Source organism: Heptranchias perlo, chromosome 15 (assembly GCF_035084215.1).
Source record: "Heptranchias perlo isolate sHepPer1 chromosome 15, sHepPer1.hap1, whole genome shotgun sequence".
NCBI lineage: Eukaryota > Metazoa > Chordata > Chondrichthyes > Hexanchiformes > Hexanchidae > Heptranchias > Heptranchias perlo.
The window spans coordinates 24,346,801-24,364,825 of NC_090339.1; the positions used below are offsets into that span (position 1 = coordinate 24,346,801).

Sequence of the window (18,025 nt, forward strand, 5' to 3'; positions counted from 1 at the left end):
TGTACATCGTGACCCTGCGGACACGGTCCATTTTTGATCTCCAGACAAAGTGGAAGATGGCTCGGGTGACTGTCGCGGCGCAGGAGCGAGGAATGGGCCAGACCTGCGCCACGTACAGCAACACCGAGAGCACCTCGCACCTGATGACCAGGTTCTTGCCCTCGATCGAGAGGGATCGTTGATCCCACAGTCCAAGTTTCTGCTTAACCTTGGAGATACGCTCCTCCCAGTTTTTGGTGCACGCCCCGGCCCCCCCGAACCAGATCCCCAGCACCTTCAGGTAATCCGACCTGACGGTGAAGGGGACAAAGGATCGGTCGGTCCAGTTCCCAAAGAACATGGCCTCGCTCTTGCTACGATTTACCCTGGCCCCCGAGGCCAGTTCGAACTGGTCGCAGATGCTCATCAATCTGCGGACCGACAGCTGATCCGAGCAAAAGACGGCGACGTCATCCATATAGATTGATTTCATTGGCTGACTCAATGTCCAATATTGGCCTCAGAATTACTTTCATCCGACTTTAATGCCAAAGTCTAGGTGCTACATTATTTTTCTAGTTTAAGTGGCTCAGAGTGAAATAGTGCAGTGGTGCAAAATACAAAGAAAACAGAAGTGCTCTGAGCATACGCAATGAAATAAACAGGAATTTTGATAAACTGCTTGAGGGTAAATGGAGTAGGCTGAATTAGTCATTTAGGTGTTATACAATAAACATGGCCTCCTCCTTATATTTTAATATTACAGGTCACCAATTGGCATACTCAGCAGTATGTAAATGAGTCTCTGAGACTTGGATCGAAATGAACAATTTATGGCACTCCAGAAATTGTAACTTCATTTCCTATATAAACTTAGAAGATCCATATCATCTTCCCTTAGAAGATCAGTATCACAATTTTTTAATGTTATTTTCTCTATTTTGCTCCCACGAGGTGCTACCAGCCTACGAATATTTTACACTTTAACACCACACATCTGAACAGTTTATGCAAGTTGGGTTGTCAAAGGCATTTAGAGTTTTATTAACTTTGCAACAACAACTTGCATTTATATAACGCCTTTAATGCAGTAAAACTTCTCAATGTGCAGGAGTGTAATCAGACAAAATTTAACACCGAGCCACAGGTGACCAAAAGCTTGGCCAAAGAGGTAGGTTTTAAGGAGCGTCTCAAAGGAGGAGAGAGGTAGAGGCTCACCTCGTAAACTTACAGAAATTCAGGAGTTCAACGCATGAAAAATATTCACAGGGATGTTGACTTTCAACCACTCAAGAAATCAGGGAAGTTCAAACCTAACAACAAGTGAAGCGTTTCCTTTCTAAAGACCTGTCTGGATTGAGAAGGGCGTGCTGTGAATGTGCTGGCAGCGCCCTCTGAGGTGTCGCCAGAGAGCTGTCACTCAGGGAAGGTGTGTCTGACAGGGCTGGGCTCGGGCACGCCTATTCCTTTGAAAGTTAAACATTCCGCACCCTTTCGGCGTTAGGTTTCACTTGCGTACTGGTCCGACTATCGAGCTCGACGGGTCAATTCGACCACAACCAACCAGCCAGGTCTCTGCTCTCCTCCTGCGCAAGGTGGCCGGTGCGGTGTTCAGCCCAGGCTGCTCATTTTCCAACATGTCATCGGGATTTCGGCCAGGAAGTACATCCACAGCCTCGGAAAGCTCTTATTACGAGAGTATGCGATGCGCCAGCTCTCCAAATCCAGTATTCGGTACCAACGAACAGAAATCGTACCTCGCTGTCCGGAGTCCCACCGACATCAACACTGTCTTCCAGCATGGAGTGAGCCCGCAGACCACCACCCTGATCATTGGGCAGGTGAGTCACATCTCCAACATTCAGCATTCAGTTGAATTACAACTTTTTTTTAATGAAAGTTTTTACTCGTACATTTAAAGAAATAATCAGTTACTAATAGACTAGCTTAGCATATTGTTCTGGATTTAACTTATTAATATTTAAGATTTATATACAGGTGGGTCCAAAGGCCTAAACTATCCGTAGAAAATACACTAATGCATGCACTGGGTCATCCCTACAGATTTTTAAAACAGTCTTGGTTTTCAGAAGTGACAGCAAGAAGCTAGGAATAAGACTTGAGCTGCAATTGTCTGAATTCTCAGTGTGAAGTTACTGGTAGATTTACCTCTATGTTTGTGTGTGGCTTCTCAATCCCTTGGTGTCTCGTCCGCAGTTTATATTTGTGCTGATAATCATAAATGGTGGTTGAATGTAACTCACCCAGCTCCAATTTTTTTTATTTCACCCCCAACATTCTTGTCTTTCCCCCCCCCTTTCTTCTTCCCCATCTCCCCTTTCTTCTTCCCCATCTCCCCTTTCTTCTTCCCCATCTCCCCTTTCTTCTTCCCCATCTCCCCTTTCTTCTTCCCCATCTCCCCTTTCTTCTTCCCCATCTCCCCTTTCTTCTTCCCCATCTCCCCTTTCTTCTTCCCCATCTCCCCTTTCTTCTTCCCCATCTCCCCTTTCTTCTTCCCCATCTCCCCTTTCTTCTTCCCCATCTCCCCTTTCTTCTTCCCCATCTCCCCTTTCTTCTTCCCCATCTCCCCTTTTCTTCTTCCCCATCTCCCCTTTTCTTCTTCCCCATCTCCCCTTTTTTCCCCATCTCCCCAGTCTCTTCCTCCGCTCCCCGCTCCCTCACCCCCCTCCTCACTTCCCCTCCCTATCCTCCCAACTCTCTTCTTCCTCAACTCCCTTACACCCTTCCCCACTATTCTCCCCCCCCCCCAACCTTGACCCTCTTTTCCCCCACCCTCTTCTCCCCTCTCCCCCACCCTGACCCTCTTCTCCCCTCTCCCCCACCCTGACCCTCTTCTCCCCTCTCCCCCACCCTGACCCTCTTCTCCCCCTCCCTCCCTCCCATTAAAGTACAGTATATTCACTTCTAAAATTGCAACATCACTGGATCTACTGAAATATTTGAATTGTAAAACCCTGTGATGTAATCGGAAAAACATGGGATGATGTGCACGAGTGGTGTTTTTACATTTCAGTCTCAATTTTAGTACTCCGCTTCACCTGGTATCGACGGCCTGGTCATCCCCCATCTCTATGAACATGTTTTAGGGACTGGGCGCCACATTCCTTCACCTGTGGGCTTTAGTCTGAATCGGGCCCAGGCTGGAAGGATAGGAGTTTCCCCTGCTTACTGTCACAGTTCTAAGTGAACAGACCTTGGGTAGTCTCCATCCAGTTTCTAGTGTTTACAGGCTCACACGAGAAGATTGGCCACAATTCGCTGTAAATTAGTCTTACTCCTGAGAGGCCATAAAGTTATAGGGGGAAAAAAAAGTCAGGATGATGTGATTGGTGATGCCCTTTTGTAGTAGGCATTTTATTGGAGTAGAATAGAGAGATCTTGCTCTGCTGCTGATTATGCTGAAAGTGACATCTCCTCTTAAAAAAAAAACTCACTTTTAAAAAAAAATCTTTATTCTGCTCTATAATGAGTAAATAAATGGAAATATTTAATCTTCTTTGACAAAACACTGGCATTAGCTTTGGAAAATGAGCATAGTTGAGCAAATGTGGTACTGCACACCAATACTGATCAGGACCTATGCATTGCAGCACTCAATTTTGTTCTTTTTTTAATTAATTATTGAATACGTATTCCTTAAGTATCTGGGGGAATAGATGTATTAGGGTCGATATCTAAGTCCTCTCAACACCAACGTGTATTGTGAAATTGCAGGTATGTTGCCTGTGATTTGTCCATCCTTTGATTTCTGATACATGCTGTACGGTGGGTGAGTTATCTTGCTACAGGCAAGGGCTCAGAAAATCTACGTTATTGAATCACTTTGACGTAGAAAGAAACTCTCAGGCCAGCTAGTGTGTTGTAGCTCCATTTCCAATCTCTTTTTTTAAACCTCCAGCTAAGAGCTTTATTGTGATAGTAAAAGGAGCCATTTTTATTCTGTTTATTTCATGTTTCTCCGCTTTCCTGCTCTATCCAGTCTGGCCTGTTTACTTAACCTGATGACTTAGCTTCTCGACAATATCAAAATAATATTTATTTTCCCTTTTTTGGATTTACTACCTGTAGCTGAGAGTAAAGCTCTTTTTCATGAATAAAAAAAAAATTAGTTGTTGAATGTTGAGTAATTTATTTTTATTATTCCAGTGTGCATGTTGCTTAAATTAGGGATCCAAATACTTGGGTTCAAGTTCTGCTTTAATCAGCTCTATCCCTGTCTCAGCACAAAAACATGTTAGAACATTCATTGGAACCAGAACAGTTACGGTAGCCTTCTTTCTTAAATACAACTCATCCGCTTCATCCTGGATCACAATGTCTTCACCTTCGATAACCAGTTCTTTACCCAAACACACGGAACAGCCATGGGGACCAAATTCGCACCCCAATACGCCAACATTTTTATGCACAAGTTCGAGCACGACTTCTTCACTGCACAGGACCTCCAACCAACGCTATACACCAGATACATCGACGACATTTTCTTCCTATGGACCCACGGCGAAGAATCACTGAAGAGACTACACGATAACATCAACAAGTTCCATCCCACCATCAAACTCACCATGGACTACTCCTCAGAATCGGTTTCTTTCTTGGACACACAAATCTCCATCAAAGACGGGCACCTCAGCACCTCACTCTACCGCAAGCCCACGGACAACCTCACGATGCTCCACTTTTCCAGCTTCCACCCCAACCACGTCAAAGAGGCCATCCCCTATGGACAGGCCCTACGAATACACAGGATCTGCTCAGACGAGGAGGAACGCGATGGACACCTACAGACGCTGAAAGACGCCCTCGTAAGAACGGGATATGACGCTCGACTTGTCGATCGACAGTTCCGACGGGCCACAGCGAAGAATCGCATAGACCTCCTCAGAAGACAAACACGGGACGCAACCAACAGAGTACCCTTCGTCGTCCAGTACTTCCCTGGAGCGGAGAAACTACACCACGTTCTCCGCAGCCTTCAACATGTCATCGATGACGACGAACACCTCGCTAAGGCCATCCCCACGCCTCCACTGCTCGCCTTTAAACAGCCACCCAACCTCAAACAGACCATCGTTCGCAGCAAGTTACCCAGTTTTCAGGAGAACAGCGTCCACGACACCGCACAACCCTGCCACGGCAACCTCTGCAAGACATGCCAGATCATCGACACGGATACCACCATCACACGAGAGGACACCACCCACCAGGTACATGGTTCATACTCCTGTGACTCTGCCAACGTTGTCTACCTCATACGTTGCAGGAAAGGATGCCCCGGGAGCATGGTACATTGGCGAGACCATGCAGACACTGCGACAACGGATGAACGGACACCGCGCAACAATCGCCAGACAGGAGGGTTCCCTCCCAGTCGGGGAACACTTTAGCAGTCAAGGACATTCAGCCACCGATCTTCGGGTAAGCGTTCTCCAAGGTGGCCTTCGAGACACACGACAAACCAAAATCGTCGAGCAGAAGTTGATAGCCAAGTTCCGCACCCATGAGGACGGCCTCAACTGGGATCTTGGGTTCATGTCACGCTACACGTGACCCCACCAGCAAAAAGGGGGAAAAAATTATATGTTTTTTAATATTCTCTCTCTCTCTCTCTGCCATTTTGAGTTTCTTTCTGCCTGCCTGTGTAATCGACACAATGTATATCCAGTGTACTGGGACGTGCTGTTCTCCGTGACTGGCCTGTTTGAATAACAACGACACCTTTTGATTGGTGTGATGCTGTCCCAACATAGTATAAGATATGCGATTTGAGAACCTTTTCACTCATTCATCTGACGAAGGGGATAATCTCCGAAAGCTTATGATTTTAAAATAAATTTGTTGGACTATAACCTGGTGTTGTAAGATTCCTTACATTATAGAGATAGGAAGAAAAAGAGTGAATGCTGGAAATCTGAAGGAAAAGCATCAATGTTTGGACGTGCACAGCAGATCAACCAACAGCTGAAAGGGAAAGATAGATTAATGTTTCAGTGTGACACTTCAGCAGACAAGCAACCTGTTGTGCATTTTCAGAACTTTCTGTTTTTATTTATGAAACATTTTTATCAGTTGTGAAAATAAGACAGCACCCATAACGAATAGCATAGATGCCATTAAGGGGAAACTAGATAAGTACATGAGGGAGAAAGGAATAGAAGGATATGCAGATAAAGTGGGAGGAGGCTCGTGTGGAGCATGAACACTGGCACAGACCAGTTGGGCTGAATGGCCTATTTCTGTGTTGTTAATTCTATGTAATCTCTTTCCACACCTTTAGCCCAACTTGCTCAAGGCTTTAATGTATTTTCAGCAGATTTAAAGAAAGTCTCTGCACCATTCTGCCCACGAGTTAACACCCATGGTAGCTGATTTTCATGAAACAATTTTCATTTTGATATATGGGCAGAACAGATGATGCTTATCTGTTTAACTTCTAATGCTCATGTTTCCTTCAACTATGCATCAAAAGGAATTTTGTGCTTAAATAAACATTTCTTTAGCAACAACAAATACTTACTTTACAGGCTGGTGGATAGTGAGTGGAAACCAAGGTATGAGGTAGGGGAGGCAAGGAGGCCAACAAGGAGAGAAAGAAAGAATTTGCATTTGTACAGCGCCTTTCACAACTTAAGGACATCCCAAAGCACTTTACAGCCAATTAAGCACTTTTGAAGTGTAGCTACTATTGTAATGTAGGAAACATGGCTGCCAATCTGAGCACAACAAGGTGCCACAAGTAGCAATGAGATAATGACCAGATAATCTGTTTTCAGGTGTTGGTTGAGGGATATATATTTGCCAGGATACTGGGGAGACGTCCCCTGTTCTTTTCGAAATAGTGCCATGGGATCTTTTACATCTACCTGAGAGGGCAGATGGGGCCTCGGCTTAATGTCTCATCCGAAAGACGGCACCTCTGATAGTGCAGCATTCCCTCAGTATTGCACTAGAATGCCAGCCTAAATTATGTGCTCAAGTCTCTGAAGTCCAGCTTGAACCCACAGCCTTCTAACTCAGGTGAGAATGTTACCACTGAGCCAAGGATGAAATATTTTAATAATCAAATCAAAACCGGGATGATTATTTTGTGGGGAGGATAAATATTGTGCCCATCAAGTTGAAGGATGTCAGCACTAATAAATTGAACAGTCTTCCACTTCATCGAGTACTCCCAGGTCAGTTGTAGCCTGGATTAGATATAGAGTAAAGCATCTCCTGTTATACCCAACAATGCGTCTTAAATTCAATCTCAGAACATCCCTTCATGTGCCAGTGTGGTGTCACCCCTTCATGTGCCAATGTGATACTTCTGTTTTCTACCCAGCCATCCTTGTGCCCTCTCTGACTGAAAGTGTACGTTCAAGACCAATTCACCCCAAGATTTCAGGTAGTTTTGTGTTATAGATTCACACCCACTAAAATGAATTTAGCTGAGGTGAACTAATTTAAACTTTACAGCCATCAAAGAGCGGAGTTTTTCATGTTAGGTGTTAGCCGTGGCTTAGTGGTAGCACTCTTACCTCTGAGTCAGAAAGTTGTGGGTTTAAGTCCCACTCTAGAGACTTGAGCACAAGATCTAGGCTGACACTTCAGTTAAAGCGAGGCCCCATCTGTCCTTTCAGGTGGGTGTAAAAGATCCCAGGACACTATTCAAAGAACAGCAGGGGAGTTCTCCTGGTGTCATGGCAAACATTTATCCTTCAACCAACACCATTAAAACAGATTATATGATCATTTATTTAATTGCTGTTTGTGGGACCTTGCTGTGTACAAATTGGCTACTATATTTCCCTACATTACAAATGTGACTACACTTCAGAAGTACTTCATTGGCTGTAAAGCACTTTGGGATATCTTGAGGCTATGAAAAGCACTATATAAATGCAAGTTCTTTCCTTAACTCTTCTACTGCTGTTTGGTATCAGCTGCCTCCTTTGTGAAGTGCCTTCGGACAGTTTATTATGTTAAAGACGGTACAAAAATACAATTTGCTGTTGTTGCGATCATAAGGATTTAGTAATGGCCGTACAAATCTTGAAGGAGACAAAGGGGTATAAATCAGTCAGGGGCTGTTCACAGGCGCAACGCGCACCAGAAACAAGAGGCCCAAGGATTGATTTAAAAATTGATCCTCGGGCCTCATCTACATACTCGGGGTGAGCTTCCGGCACTGGTCATGCCTCCACTGGCAGCTCGCCCCATGGGAGATACCAATTTCGGGTGCCTGCCTTGCGGCAGAGGCCCTCGAGTAAGTCCCGGGAGTTGGGTGTGAAGTCGGGGAGCACTCCTGCTCCTCCTGGCTCCATAGGAAAGTGTTTTTTGAAAACAACATTTCAAAAACTTACCTCTGGTTGTTGGAGGTCGCGGAAGAATCTTGAGCAGAGCAGGCCTGATGCCTCATTGGGTGACCAGTTTGTCAAAGGGGTCCTTTAACAGGCTGTAGGCTCCTAATTTACATATTCAGGGGGCCTAGATTTAGGCCCGTGACAGGAATGGAACCATCGAATTTGGCAGCGGGCCCAAAACCTGCACATATTGGGCACAGGTCACCTCACAGCTAAATTGGTATGCTTTGTGCCCATTTTACGCCCAAAAAACAGGTGCAATGCATTCTGATTTCTTCCCCAATAATTTTGAATATAAAGTACTTGCCTCATACGTGTTCAAAGTAGGTGGTTGTTGGTAAAATCATAAGGATTTAGTAATGGACTTACTCATCGTAATGGAGACACTGGCCGGGAAATTCCTCCGATCTGCTCCCGCTCTTACTTCACCGGAACTTCCAGCGGAGTAACGCCAGCAGATCAGGAGCAGCTTGGAGGAATTTATTCACCAGCAACTTTTAAAGTAAAGTACATGCCTCGAATGTATTCAAGGAACTTTTTAATGAAATGAATAATCACCTTTTGCTTCTATGGAAAATCTGTCAACAAGAACTTGTATATGTTCTATGATATTTGATGAAATGTGTTTTGTACAAAGTCCAGAATTAGAAAGATTATTTGCAGATATGATATCTTTAAGCACACAATGTAACTTTCAAGAAAATCCTGGCTCTAGTTCAAATACTGAGACAGGCTAAGAATTATAGGTACAAAACCAGTTTCCACCAATTATTTGTGCGTGGGCATAAGTGTGTATCTGAAAGCAGTAGATCCAGTCCAATGAATGTAGATGTTTTACAATGCCAATGGGCTAGTCAGTCTCACAGTGGGAAAAGAGATACACAAAGGTGTCTTATTTCCCTGATAGATGGTCTGCTCATTAAGGTGTTTTCCCCCACCTTCATTTATCAAAAGCGGTATAATTTTTGAACCTGTTTTAATTACCAGTAGTTTAATATAGAGTAGCACTCCTGCTGCCCTGACAGGGTGCCAGTTTGAATATGGGTGGCCAACATTTATTCCTCAACCAGCACCATCAAAACAGATAATCATTTAAAGCTCATGGGGTTGGGGGTAATATATTAGCGCAGATAGAGGATTGGTTAAAGGACAGAAAATAGGGAGTAGGAATAAAAGGGTCATTTTCAGGTTGGCAGGCTTTAATTAGTGGGGTGCCGCAAGGATCAGTGCTTGGGCCTCAGCTATTTACAATCCATATTAATGACTTTATTGAAGAGACTGAGTGTAATGTATCCAAATTTGCTGACTATACAACGCTAAGTGGGAAAGCAAGCTGTGAGGAGGACACAAAGTGTCTACAAAGGGATATGGACAGGTTAAGTGAGTGGGCAAGAAGGTGGCAGATGGAGTATAATGTGGGGAAATGAGAGGTTATTCACTTTGGGAAGAAGAATAGAAAAACCAGAATATTTTTTAAATGGTGAGAAACTATTAAATGTTGGTGGTTAGAGGGATTTGGGTGTCCTTGTACACAAAACACAGAAAGTTAACATGCAGGTACAGCAAGCAATTAGGAAGTCAAATGGTATGATAGCCTTTATTGCAAGGAGGATGGAGTACAAGAGTAAGAAAGATTTGCTGCAATTGTACAGGACTTTGGTGAGACCACGCCTGAAGTACTGTGTACAGTTTTGGTTTCCTTATCGAAGGAAGGATATACTTGCCTTAGAGGCGGTGCTGAAGGTTCACTAGATTGATTCCTGGGATGAGAGGGTTGTCCTATAAGGAGAGATTGAGTAGGATGGGCCTATATTCTCAGGAGTTTAGAAGAATGAGAGGTGATCTCATTGAAACATATAAGATTCTGAGAGGGCTTGATAGGTTAGATGCTGTGAGGCTGTTTCCTCTGGCTGGAGAGTCTAGAACTAGGGGGCATAGTCTCAGGATAAGGGGTCAGCCATTTAGGACTGAGATGAGGAGACATTTCGTCACTCAGAGGATTGTGAATCATTGGAATTCTCTACCCCAGAGGGCTGTGGATGCTCAGTTGTTGAGTATATTCAAGACTGAGATTGATAGATTTTTGGACACTAAGGGAATCAAGGAAAAGGGGAATAGGGCAAGAAAGCGGCATTGAAGTGGAAGATCAGCCATGATCTTATTGAATGGCAGAGCAGACTCGAGGGGATGTATGGCCTACTCCTGCTCCTATTTCTTATGTTCTTATTAACCGATCATTTTTATTGCTGTTTGTGGGACCTTGCTGTATTTCTGCACTTGTCTACACAACAACAGCAACTACACTTCAAAAATAATTAATTGGCTGCGAAGCACTTTGGGATGTCCTGTAAATTCAAGTTTTTTTTTCTTATTTTTTAAGCCCATGTTTGGTCACAGCTCACTGATTCAATGCGTAATCCTTGGCAATAAGTATAAGCAAAATAATCCAATTCAGTAATTCTCAAAACTTTTTACAGCTGACTGAATCTCTCAAACCCCTCTAACTAAAAAGATGGATGTTTTCTAAGTCTGTAAAAACGTTCTGTCTCTTCACTTGTTTTTAACATGCTCTCCTTACCTTCTGTTTCTCTCACTCTCCCACCCTTCACTTTTTCCCTTTTCTCTTTTTTTTCTGTCCTCCTTCCATCTCTCACTTTCTTAAAAGATTAGCTGCTTAGAACTGATGGGGAAAATACTTTATGTCTTGCATTTAGCTATATTTGTGTCCCATAGTCTTTGTTTTACAATCATTATTATCAACCCCAAAAATGCTCTTCTAAAGCTTCCTGTGTAAAGCTCTACATGTTTGAAGTAGACAGTGGCAGATGCATGCTGATTGAGCTGGATTATTCTTTTTAAAAAAAAATCCCTGCTGACAGCACACCTCATCTAGAATTGATTTCAAAAGGAAAAAGGTATCTGTTAACCAATCTGTACACAATGTCTAGTTTGGAACTTATTTTTCTGATGTTAGTGAGCTTAAAGGGTAAGGTACTGGAGAAATGATTTGTCTGTTAAATAGAAGCTACGTCGAGTCGGAGAATGTAAATCTTCCACTCCTTCCTGATTTTAAATCTTGTGCACGGTCAAGAAAGCTGTAGAATGGAGGCAATGCATTTCCTCACAAGGGGGGCTACTCCAGAATGTATTTGCATACTCTAAATTTACACTGGAAATTGAGTGGAGCCGATTTCTTGGCAAATTTTTTCTCGGCTGCTGGGTGCCATGGAACAGTTGAGTGCGCACTGTCATGCAGCCTTCTAATCACTACTGGAGCATTTCTATTTGATCCATGAAATGAAATATGATTTGTTTCATATTTTAATTGCGAGAGGGGTGAAACAAGATGAAGTGATCAAAGGAGAAGTAGGGTGTGAAGTACAATGGGAACTCAATCGGAGCAGAGACCTTGTGTAATGGGTCTGTGTCTATTTTTCCTCTGTTTTGTGCCACAAAAATAGACATACTTGGGGTTGGGTGGGGAGGGAAGAGCAGAGGAAAATTGGCCCTCGAATGTTCTCTGTAATTTTAGGTTCCAAAACTCAAGATTCCATTTTACATAATAAAACAGGGTATTTTTTCTAATGTCACAGCAATTTCCTCACAACATCATGAGCAGCTTCAGTCTCCAGAGTTTACTTCCTGTAAGCATACAAATAAAAACAGGGGGAATCATTTGTTTAGACTGTAATGTACTGTACATACAAACCACAATTGTGTTGTTTGAGAGTTATAAATCACCCTTTCTAGACAAATACAAATGGCACCTGACTTTTTCCATATTATTTGGGACTACCCCACTGGAGTGAAGGACCCTTATTGTTCCTCCATATTGCCAGGGGCTGGAAATTATGCTTCTACATTCTAACTTATGAAAGGGCGTGTGAGGGCAGATCTTTTGTTTGTCATGTATTTAAAATTGATTTGAGTCACATGAACATCTCAATTTTGGTGCATTTTACTAGAAATGCCTGTCTTACGATCCCATTTCTACATATTTTAGCACAACTGCTTTGAAAGCCTGTGGTGCAGTAGGGTCTATATTAGGAACAAACAGCTATGCAATCAATATGACTGGCAATTGTTGCCTTGTCAGTATGTTCTGTATCTCCGGTCTGTGCCATAATCCTCACCAGTACCTTAAACTGCCACAAACAGCTGTCAGGATTTATATGGACATGCAACACAGGGCCCATATCACCTGTCTTCTGGTTTATGTCACCTGGCTTCACAATGAAAATCATAACCTAAAGACACGAGGGGTGGACATAAAACAGCAAAGTGGCACAAAATGCGTATTTGCAAGTGTGAGAAAAACAAGGAGAGCTTAAAAAAAAGAGTTCCTCAAATGTGTCTAAATCTGGGAAAATGACTGGAGAGCGGATTGAAAATGCTGTGTAAAGCAACGGTGTTAATCACTGGAGAGAAAGAACAGTCAGAGAGTAAAGATAGAGAGTCTTCCAAGGAGAGATTTGATTTCAGACTGAGTGAGTCAATGAAGACAGTCTTCAATTGATTATTAGCCACAAAAAGTATTTGGTTAAAAAGTAGAGAAGTTTTTTTCAGATTGAAGAGCAGCAGTTAGAACTTTCAGCAACAAGCAAGACTGAGCTGTTTTAGAGTATATCAGATAGCTCAGGTTTTCAATTCTGAAAGAACAGGTCCTTAGTGAGAGTGAAGTAATAATCTCCAGTACTGAAGTGAGCAATTTTAGCCTTTGAGTCTAAGAATGTGGAAAGATTCCTAAAATATATGGCAACGTGAACTCATTCTCAGTTGCCTTCGTGGAGATGACTGCTGATGAAGATAAAAGTTCTCAGCAGAAGATATCAAACACCCTACATAAACTGGGATATCACCACCCAGAAATAGTGTTACGATCTGCCATAACTATTTGTCCTACCACACTAATAAATCCAATAGGGAATTCAGGAGAAACTTCTTTACCCAAAGAGTGGTAAGAATGTGGAACGCATTACCACAGGGAGTAGTTGAGGCAAATAGCATAGATGCATTTAAGGGGAAGCTAGATGAGCACACGAGGGAGAAAGGAATATAAGGGTATGCTGATAGGGTTACGTGAAGTAGGGAGGGAGGAGGCTCGCGTGGACCATAAACGCTGGTATAAACCAGTTGAGCCCAATGGCCTGTTTCTGTGCTGTAAACTCAATGTAACAATGCTGCCAGCTGCAGAGTGTAATATTGGAGAGCATAATCATGATTATTAAGAACCTCCTTGATCAGATTAGTCAAGCACTAACTCAGAATATTATCTCTGGCTTCACTGTGGATGAGTAAGTTAACAGGACTATATGCTGAAGGCCAGGAATCTGCATCCAATCTTCTGGTTGCAATAGGAACAGTAGTAGGCCATTCAGTCTGCCTAAGGGTTTTGTTCCCTGTGAATCGAAATAGAGAGAATTCCCAGCGGACCCTCAAACATCTAGAAGCAGAGATATCTATGTAAACTGCGTGGAAGACTAACGGCCATTCTGGGTCGAGCAAAGAATGAAGAAGTGGTAAATTTCATGATGGAAAGTGGAGGCTGGGACCAGGTGATGAGCCCACACAAGTACCACAAGTGGGTTATTTTGCTGGCCAGAGCAATGGGGAGGTATGCTGGCCCTAGTCTGACTGGGATTGTACTGCTCACACCTCTCATCCTTATTATACAAGAGTGTCAGAAAGTCACCGTGCTGCCTTCTTCGAAGAGCTTTGAAAATCATTACTGGCTTTGTACCTGCAGCTGACAGACACCCTGGTGAGCAGATTGCTTCCATGTCTGCTTTATACCACTGCAGTTGCCCAGCTGCTCTGGGGAACATTACAATTGGAGTTCCCCCTATTGCAGAAAAATCTTCTGGACAAGTGCAATGCTTTGTCTGATGGGAAACAGAGAATAATGAGGTGCTAAAGCTTGAGGTGCTGTCATGCCTGTCTAAGCACTTAAATCAGTTCAACACAAACACCATTTTGATCAGACTCTTTCTAATCAAAATCATAATCAGGATTCAACCACTCTTTGAGGCCAAGTCTGAAGATGTGCAGGTGTGTTTGGAAACTTAGCCAAGTGTGAAAAAGATTTCAAATCATACTTTTTCCAACAGATCCATTTAAACCTCGTTTGCTTGTTGTTGCACTTGGATGAAAACAGCATGGAGGTCACGAGGTCTTGTAACTTAACATTATGTTTGGTCACCCGACTTAATGGGCTCAATTTTAAAAGGGTGGCGGTGGGGGGGTGGGCCAATGGGCCACACAAACCTGAAAAATAAAAACTTACCTTTTCCCACGTGAATGCAAAGTAATTGATGCTCATTAATCTTGTTTCCAGGTTTTGCGCCCAGCAGCCAGCCTGATTGACAGGCTGGCTGCTGACAGGAGCTGCAACGCTGAGGTGGGGGGGTAGCACGGAGAGAGAGAGAGAGAGAGAGAGAGAGAGACACACACACACACACACACACACACACACACACAGCTGGAAGAGAGAGTGGGGGGGGGGGCATCGGACATTGGAGCAGGAGGGTGGGGGAGACCTCGGAGAGATATTGGAGAGGGTGACATGGGGTGGGGAGACATTGGAGAGGGTGACATCCGAAGGGTGGAGACATCTGGCCAACACATCGGAGAGGGAGACATCGGACGTTGGAGCAGGGGTTGCAGGTGACATAGTTTCAAAGATAGGCTTTTTTTTTTTTAACGTCGTGAAATGTTATTTTATTTCATTTATTTACTTTACTTTTGCCTGATCCGGCCCTTCACGCTTGGTTTCACCAGGCATAAATTGGAAGCCGTGGGAAAGCCGCCCAGGTAAGTTGAAAATCGTTTTAACTACCTAATATGTAAGAAATAAAGTACCTTAAGTACCTCAATGAGGCACATTTGCTTCTTTAAATATCGTCCCACCGGTTTTGGGAATGGCGTGCGCACCCAGATACGTCTTTGTGAGTTGCGGAAGTCAGTGTGTTAGAGCCGGGTTCATTTCCCGCACCTTATTTTCCTGATTTTCGTAGCCCCCGCCCCCAACGCACCCGCAGTTCCATTTTAAAATTGAGCTCATTGGCTCAGGCGAGGCATCCTCAATGATTCAGAAGTATTTATGGGAGCCCATGCTGAACCACTGGAGTTCCTGAGAAGAGAGACATTTCAAAACAATTCATCAAAGACTTCCCTGACAGGATTTTGTGATGGAAAATGGAGGCTAGAGCCATATGAACATAGTGTGTCCTTCAATGACCCGCAGGCTGAGCTCAGATCAAATGAAATCACCCTTTCATGTTTCCTTTTTCAAGGTCCAGAAGAACATTTCCAACCTGTCCCGAGAATCATACGGAGGAACAGGTGCAAATTGTACTGCTGTTGTCAACCATTAAATTGAAGCCAACACAGGCACTAATCTTCCTCCATTTCCTTTTGTTCTCAGGAGCAAATTGTTGGTTGTTTCAAAATTATGCTTATAATTTTTAAATTAAGTAAACAAAAACTTGCTGTGACATTGTAATTATTGGTTGATTCTCAAACAGTGCAGGCCCAACTGCTGTTTGATTCAAAATGAAATTTCCCAATGCGCATAGACATAATCCTGACATTAGAGACAGATCCTGCCCTGCAGTCCATGGAATTCCTCAATGTACCATTATGCTGTATTATTGACTGGAAACAGTTCCCATTGTCTAACACACTGAGTACCTTGGAATAAATTAACTGCAGACACCAACGAATGGCCAGAACTCTACCCTGTATTGGTGATTGGAAAAATAAATCTCTCTTTCCCTCCTGTCCAGTTACAATGTACATGTAATGCAGGGGTTGATTTTCCTGGCCACCTTTCGCCAGCGTGCCCTAAGTGCACTCCACTTATCCACATTGAGCTGCGGCTTCGCCCTCTCCCGTGCATTTTGGGCTCTCCTCCTATGAAGGGGAGAAAGTAGAGAGGCGTGAGTGAGGGATGGTGACGTGGCCAACCACTGAAAGCATTGGTTTGGGTGAGGCTGACCGTGAAAGAGACGCATCAGAGGGTGAGTATGAGACAGAGCCAGGACATTGTATGAGGATTGGGTTGAGTGGTAGTGGTGGGATGAGTACTGGGGAGGTGAGTAAGTACAGGTAAGTTGAGGATGAGATTTGAGTGGGTGTGAGGAGTGATGATAGAGTTGTGTTGGCAGTGCAGATGGAGTTGTGGGGTGGGGGCGGTGATGTGGAAGACGGAGTGTAGGAGAATGAGTAAGTGTACTCACTTTGGCTGACCTAGTCAGGTCATTGGAGCGCTGCCTGCACTGGATCCATGTGCGGGTGATGCTGCTGCTGCTGGTGACCTCCTCTGCCACCTCAAGCCAGGCCTTCTTGGTGGCAGCGACAGGCCACTTCCTCCCGTCCGCTGGGTAGAAAATATCTCTCCTCCTCCTCACCCCATCCTGGAATGAGGCATCGTTAAATCTGGGAGCAGCCTTTCCCCTGGTCTGTTCCATGCTGTACTTTTGGTTGTTTGCTGCAGGAGCAGCATTGGAGGACTGCCCCTTTAAATAGGGCTCCTCCAGCTGACAGCCTGTGATGCGGGTGCGCAGTCCACCTGCTGCGCAGGTTGACAACGGGAAACCCGGAAGCCACGGTAAGTGGCTTCAATTTACCCGCGATCGGGGGTTGGGAACGGACCGATTTCACTGGGCAGATTACCCACGCGCCCAGTCGCTCCCCCAGCTGTCATCTGGCCTCCCTGGTAATATCGGGGCCAAGATTTATTTTCTGTGGGGGAAGGAGGAGATGGGATCCCCAGTGAATCATAAGTCATTATTTGGTGCATTTTGTTTCAGAAGTTTGGACCCTTCAATGCACATGGATGTTGCATTGTTTTAATCTATACAGGGATGGGTATTTGCTCCATTTTATCGACAATCCTCTCCATTTATCATTTTCAAATTAACCACTTTATATTTTAAACGTTTGTTCCTACTTAACAAATGCAGCTTCATTCTGTTGGTGGCACTCTCCTCTCAAACTCAGAAGGTTATGGCTTCAAGTCCCACTGCAGACCTGAGCACCTAATCCAGGCTAACCCTTCACTGCAGCACTGAGGAATGCTTTATTGTGGGAGGTGCAGACTTTCACATGAACTGTTAAACCAAGCCCAAACTGACACCTCACTGACATTTAAGACCCTTCTTAAAACTCACCTTTTTGAGCAAACTTTTAGTCACCCCTCTTAATATCTTCTTTGGCACCAATTTTTGTCTGATTCCACTTCTGTGAAGCACCTTGCGATGTTTTTCTACGTTAAAAGCACTATTTCAATGCAAGTTGCTGTTATAATGTTCAGCTTTCAGCAAGTGTCAGCTTGGTTGAGTTGGAAGCACTCTCTTGGCTGAGTCAGAAGATTGTGGGTGCAAGACCTACTCCTTGAGCACCTAATCTAAGCTGAGACTTCAGTGTAGTGCTGTGGAAATGCTACATTGTCAGAAGTTTCCTCTCTTAGATGAGAGGTTAAATGGAGGCCTCATCGGCCTGTTCACATGAGATATTACCTCAGCTGGCACGTAAGCACCTCCTTTAGTTGCCAACTCTGGTTTGATGTATTCCTGGAGATTTGATCATGTGACATTTGATAATGTGACACTGTTCATGTGATGCTTAATCATATGACATTTGCCCACTGTTTGCAAATGTTACTGAATATACCTTAGTTG

The 18,025-nt window shown here is 43.9% G+C and overlaps 1 protein-coding gene across 3 annotated transcripts in view; it reads left to right on the forward strand.

Annotated features, from left to right (window-relative positions):
• The first annotated feature begins 1,377 nt into the window (after window positions 1–1,377).
• Window positions 1,378–18,025, forward strand: part of pof1b (POF1B actin binding protein) — a 95,221-nt gene continuing 78,573 nt past the window's right edge. The window contains exon 1 of one of the 3 annotated variants that reach the window (XM_067996901.1): window positions 1,378–1,820. In XM_067996901.1, coding sequence (XP_067853002.1) covers window positions 1,617–1,820 — 204 coding nt within the window. In that variant the 5' untranslated portion in view covers window positions 1,378–1,616. The remainder of the gene's footprint in view (window positions 1,821–18,025) is intronic. The other 2 variants (XM_067996900.1, XM_067996902.1) reach the window with 2 other exon arrangements.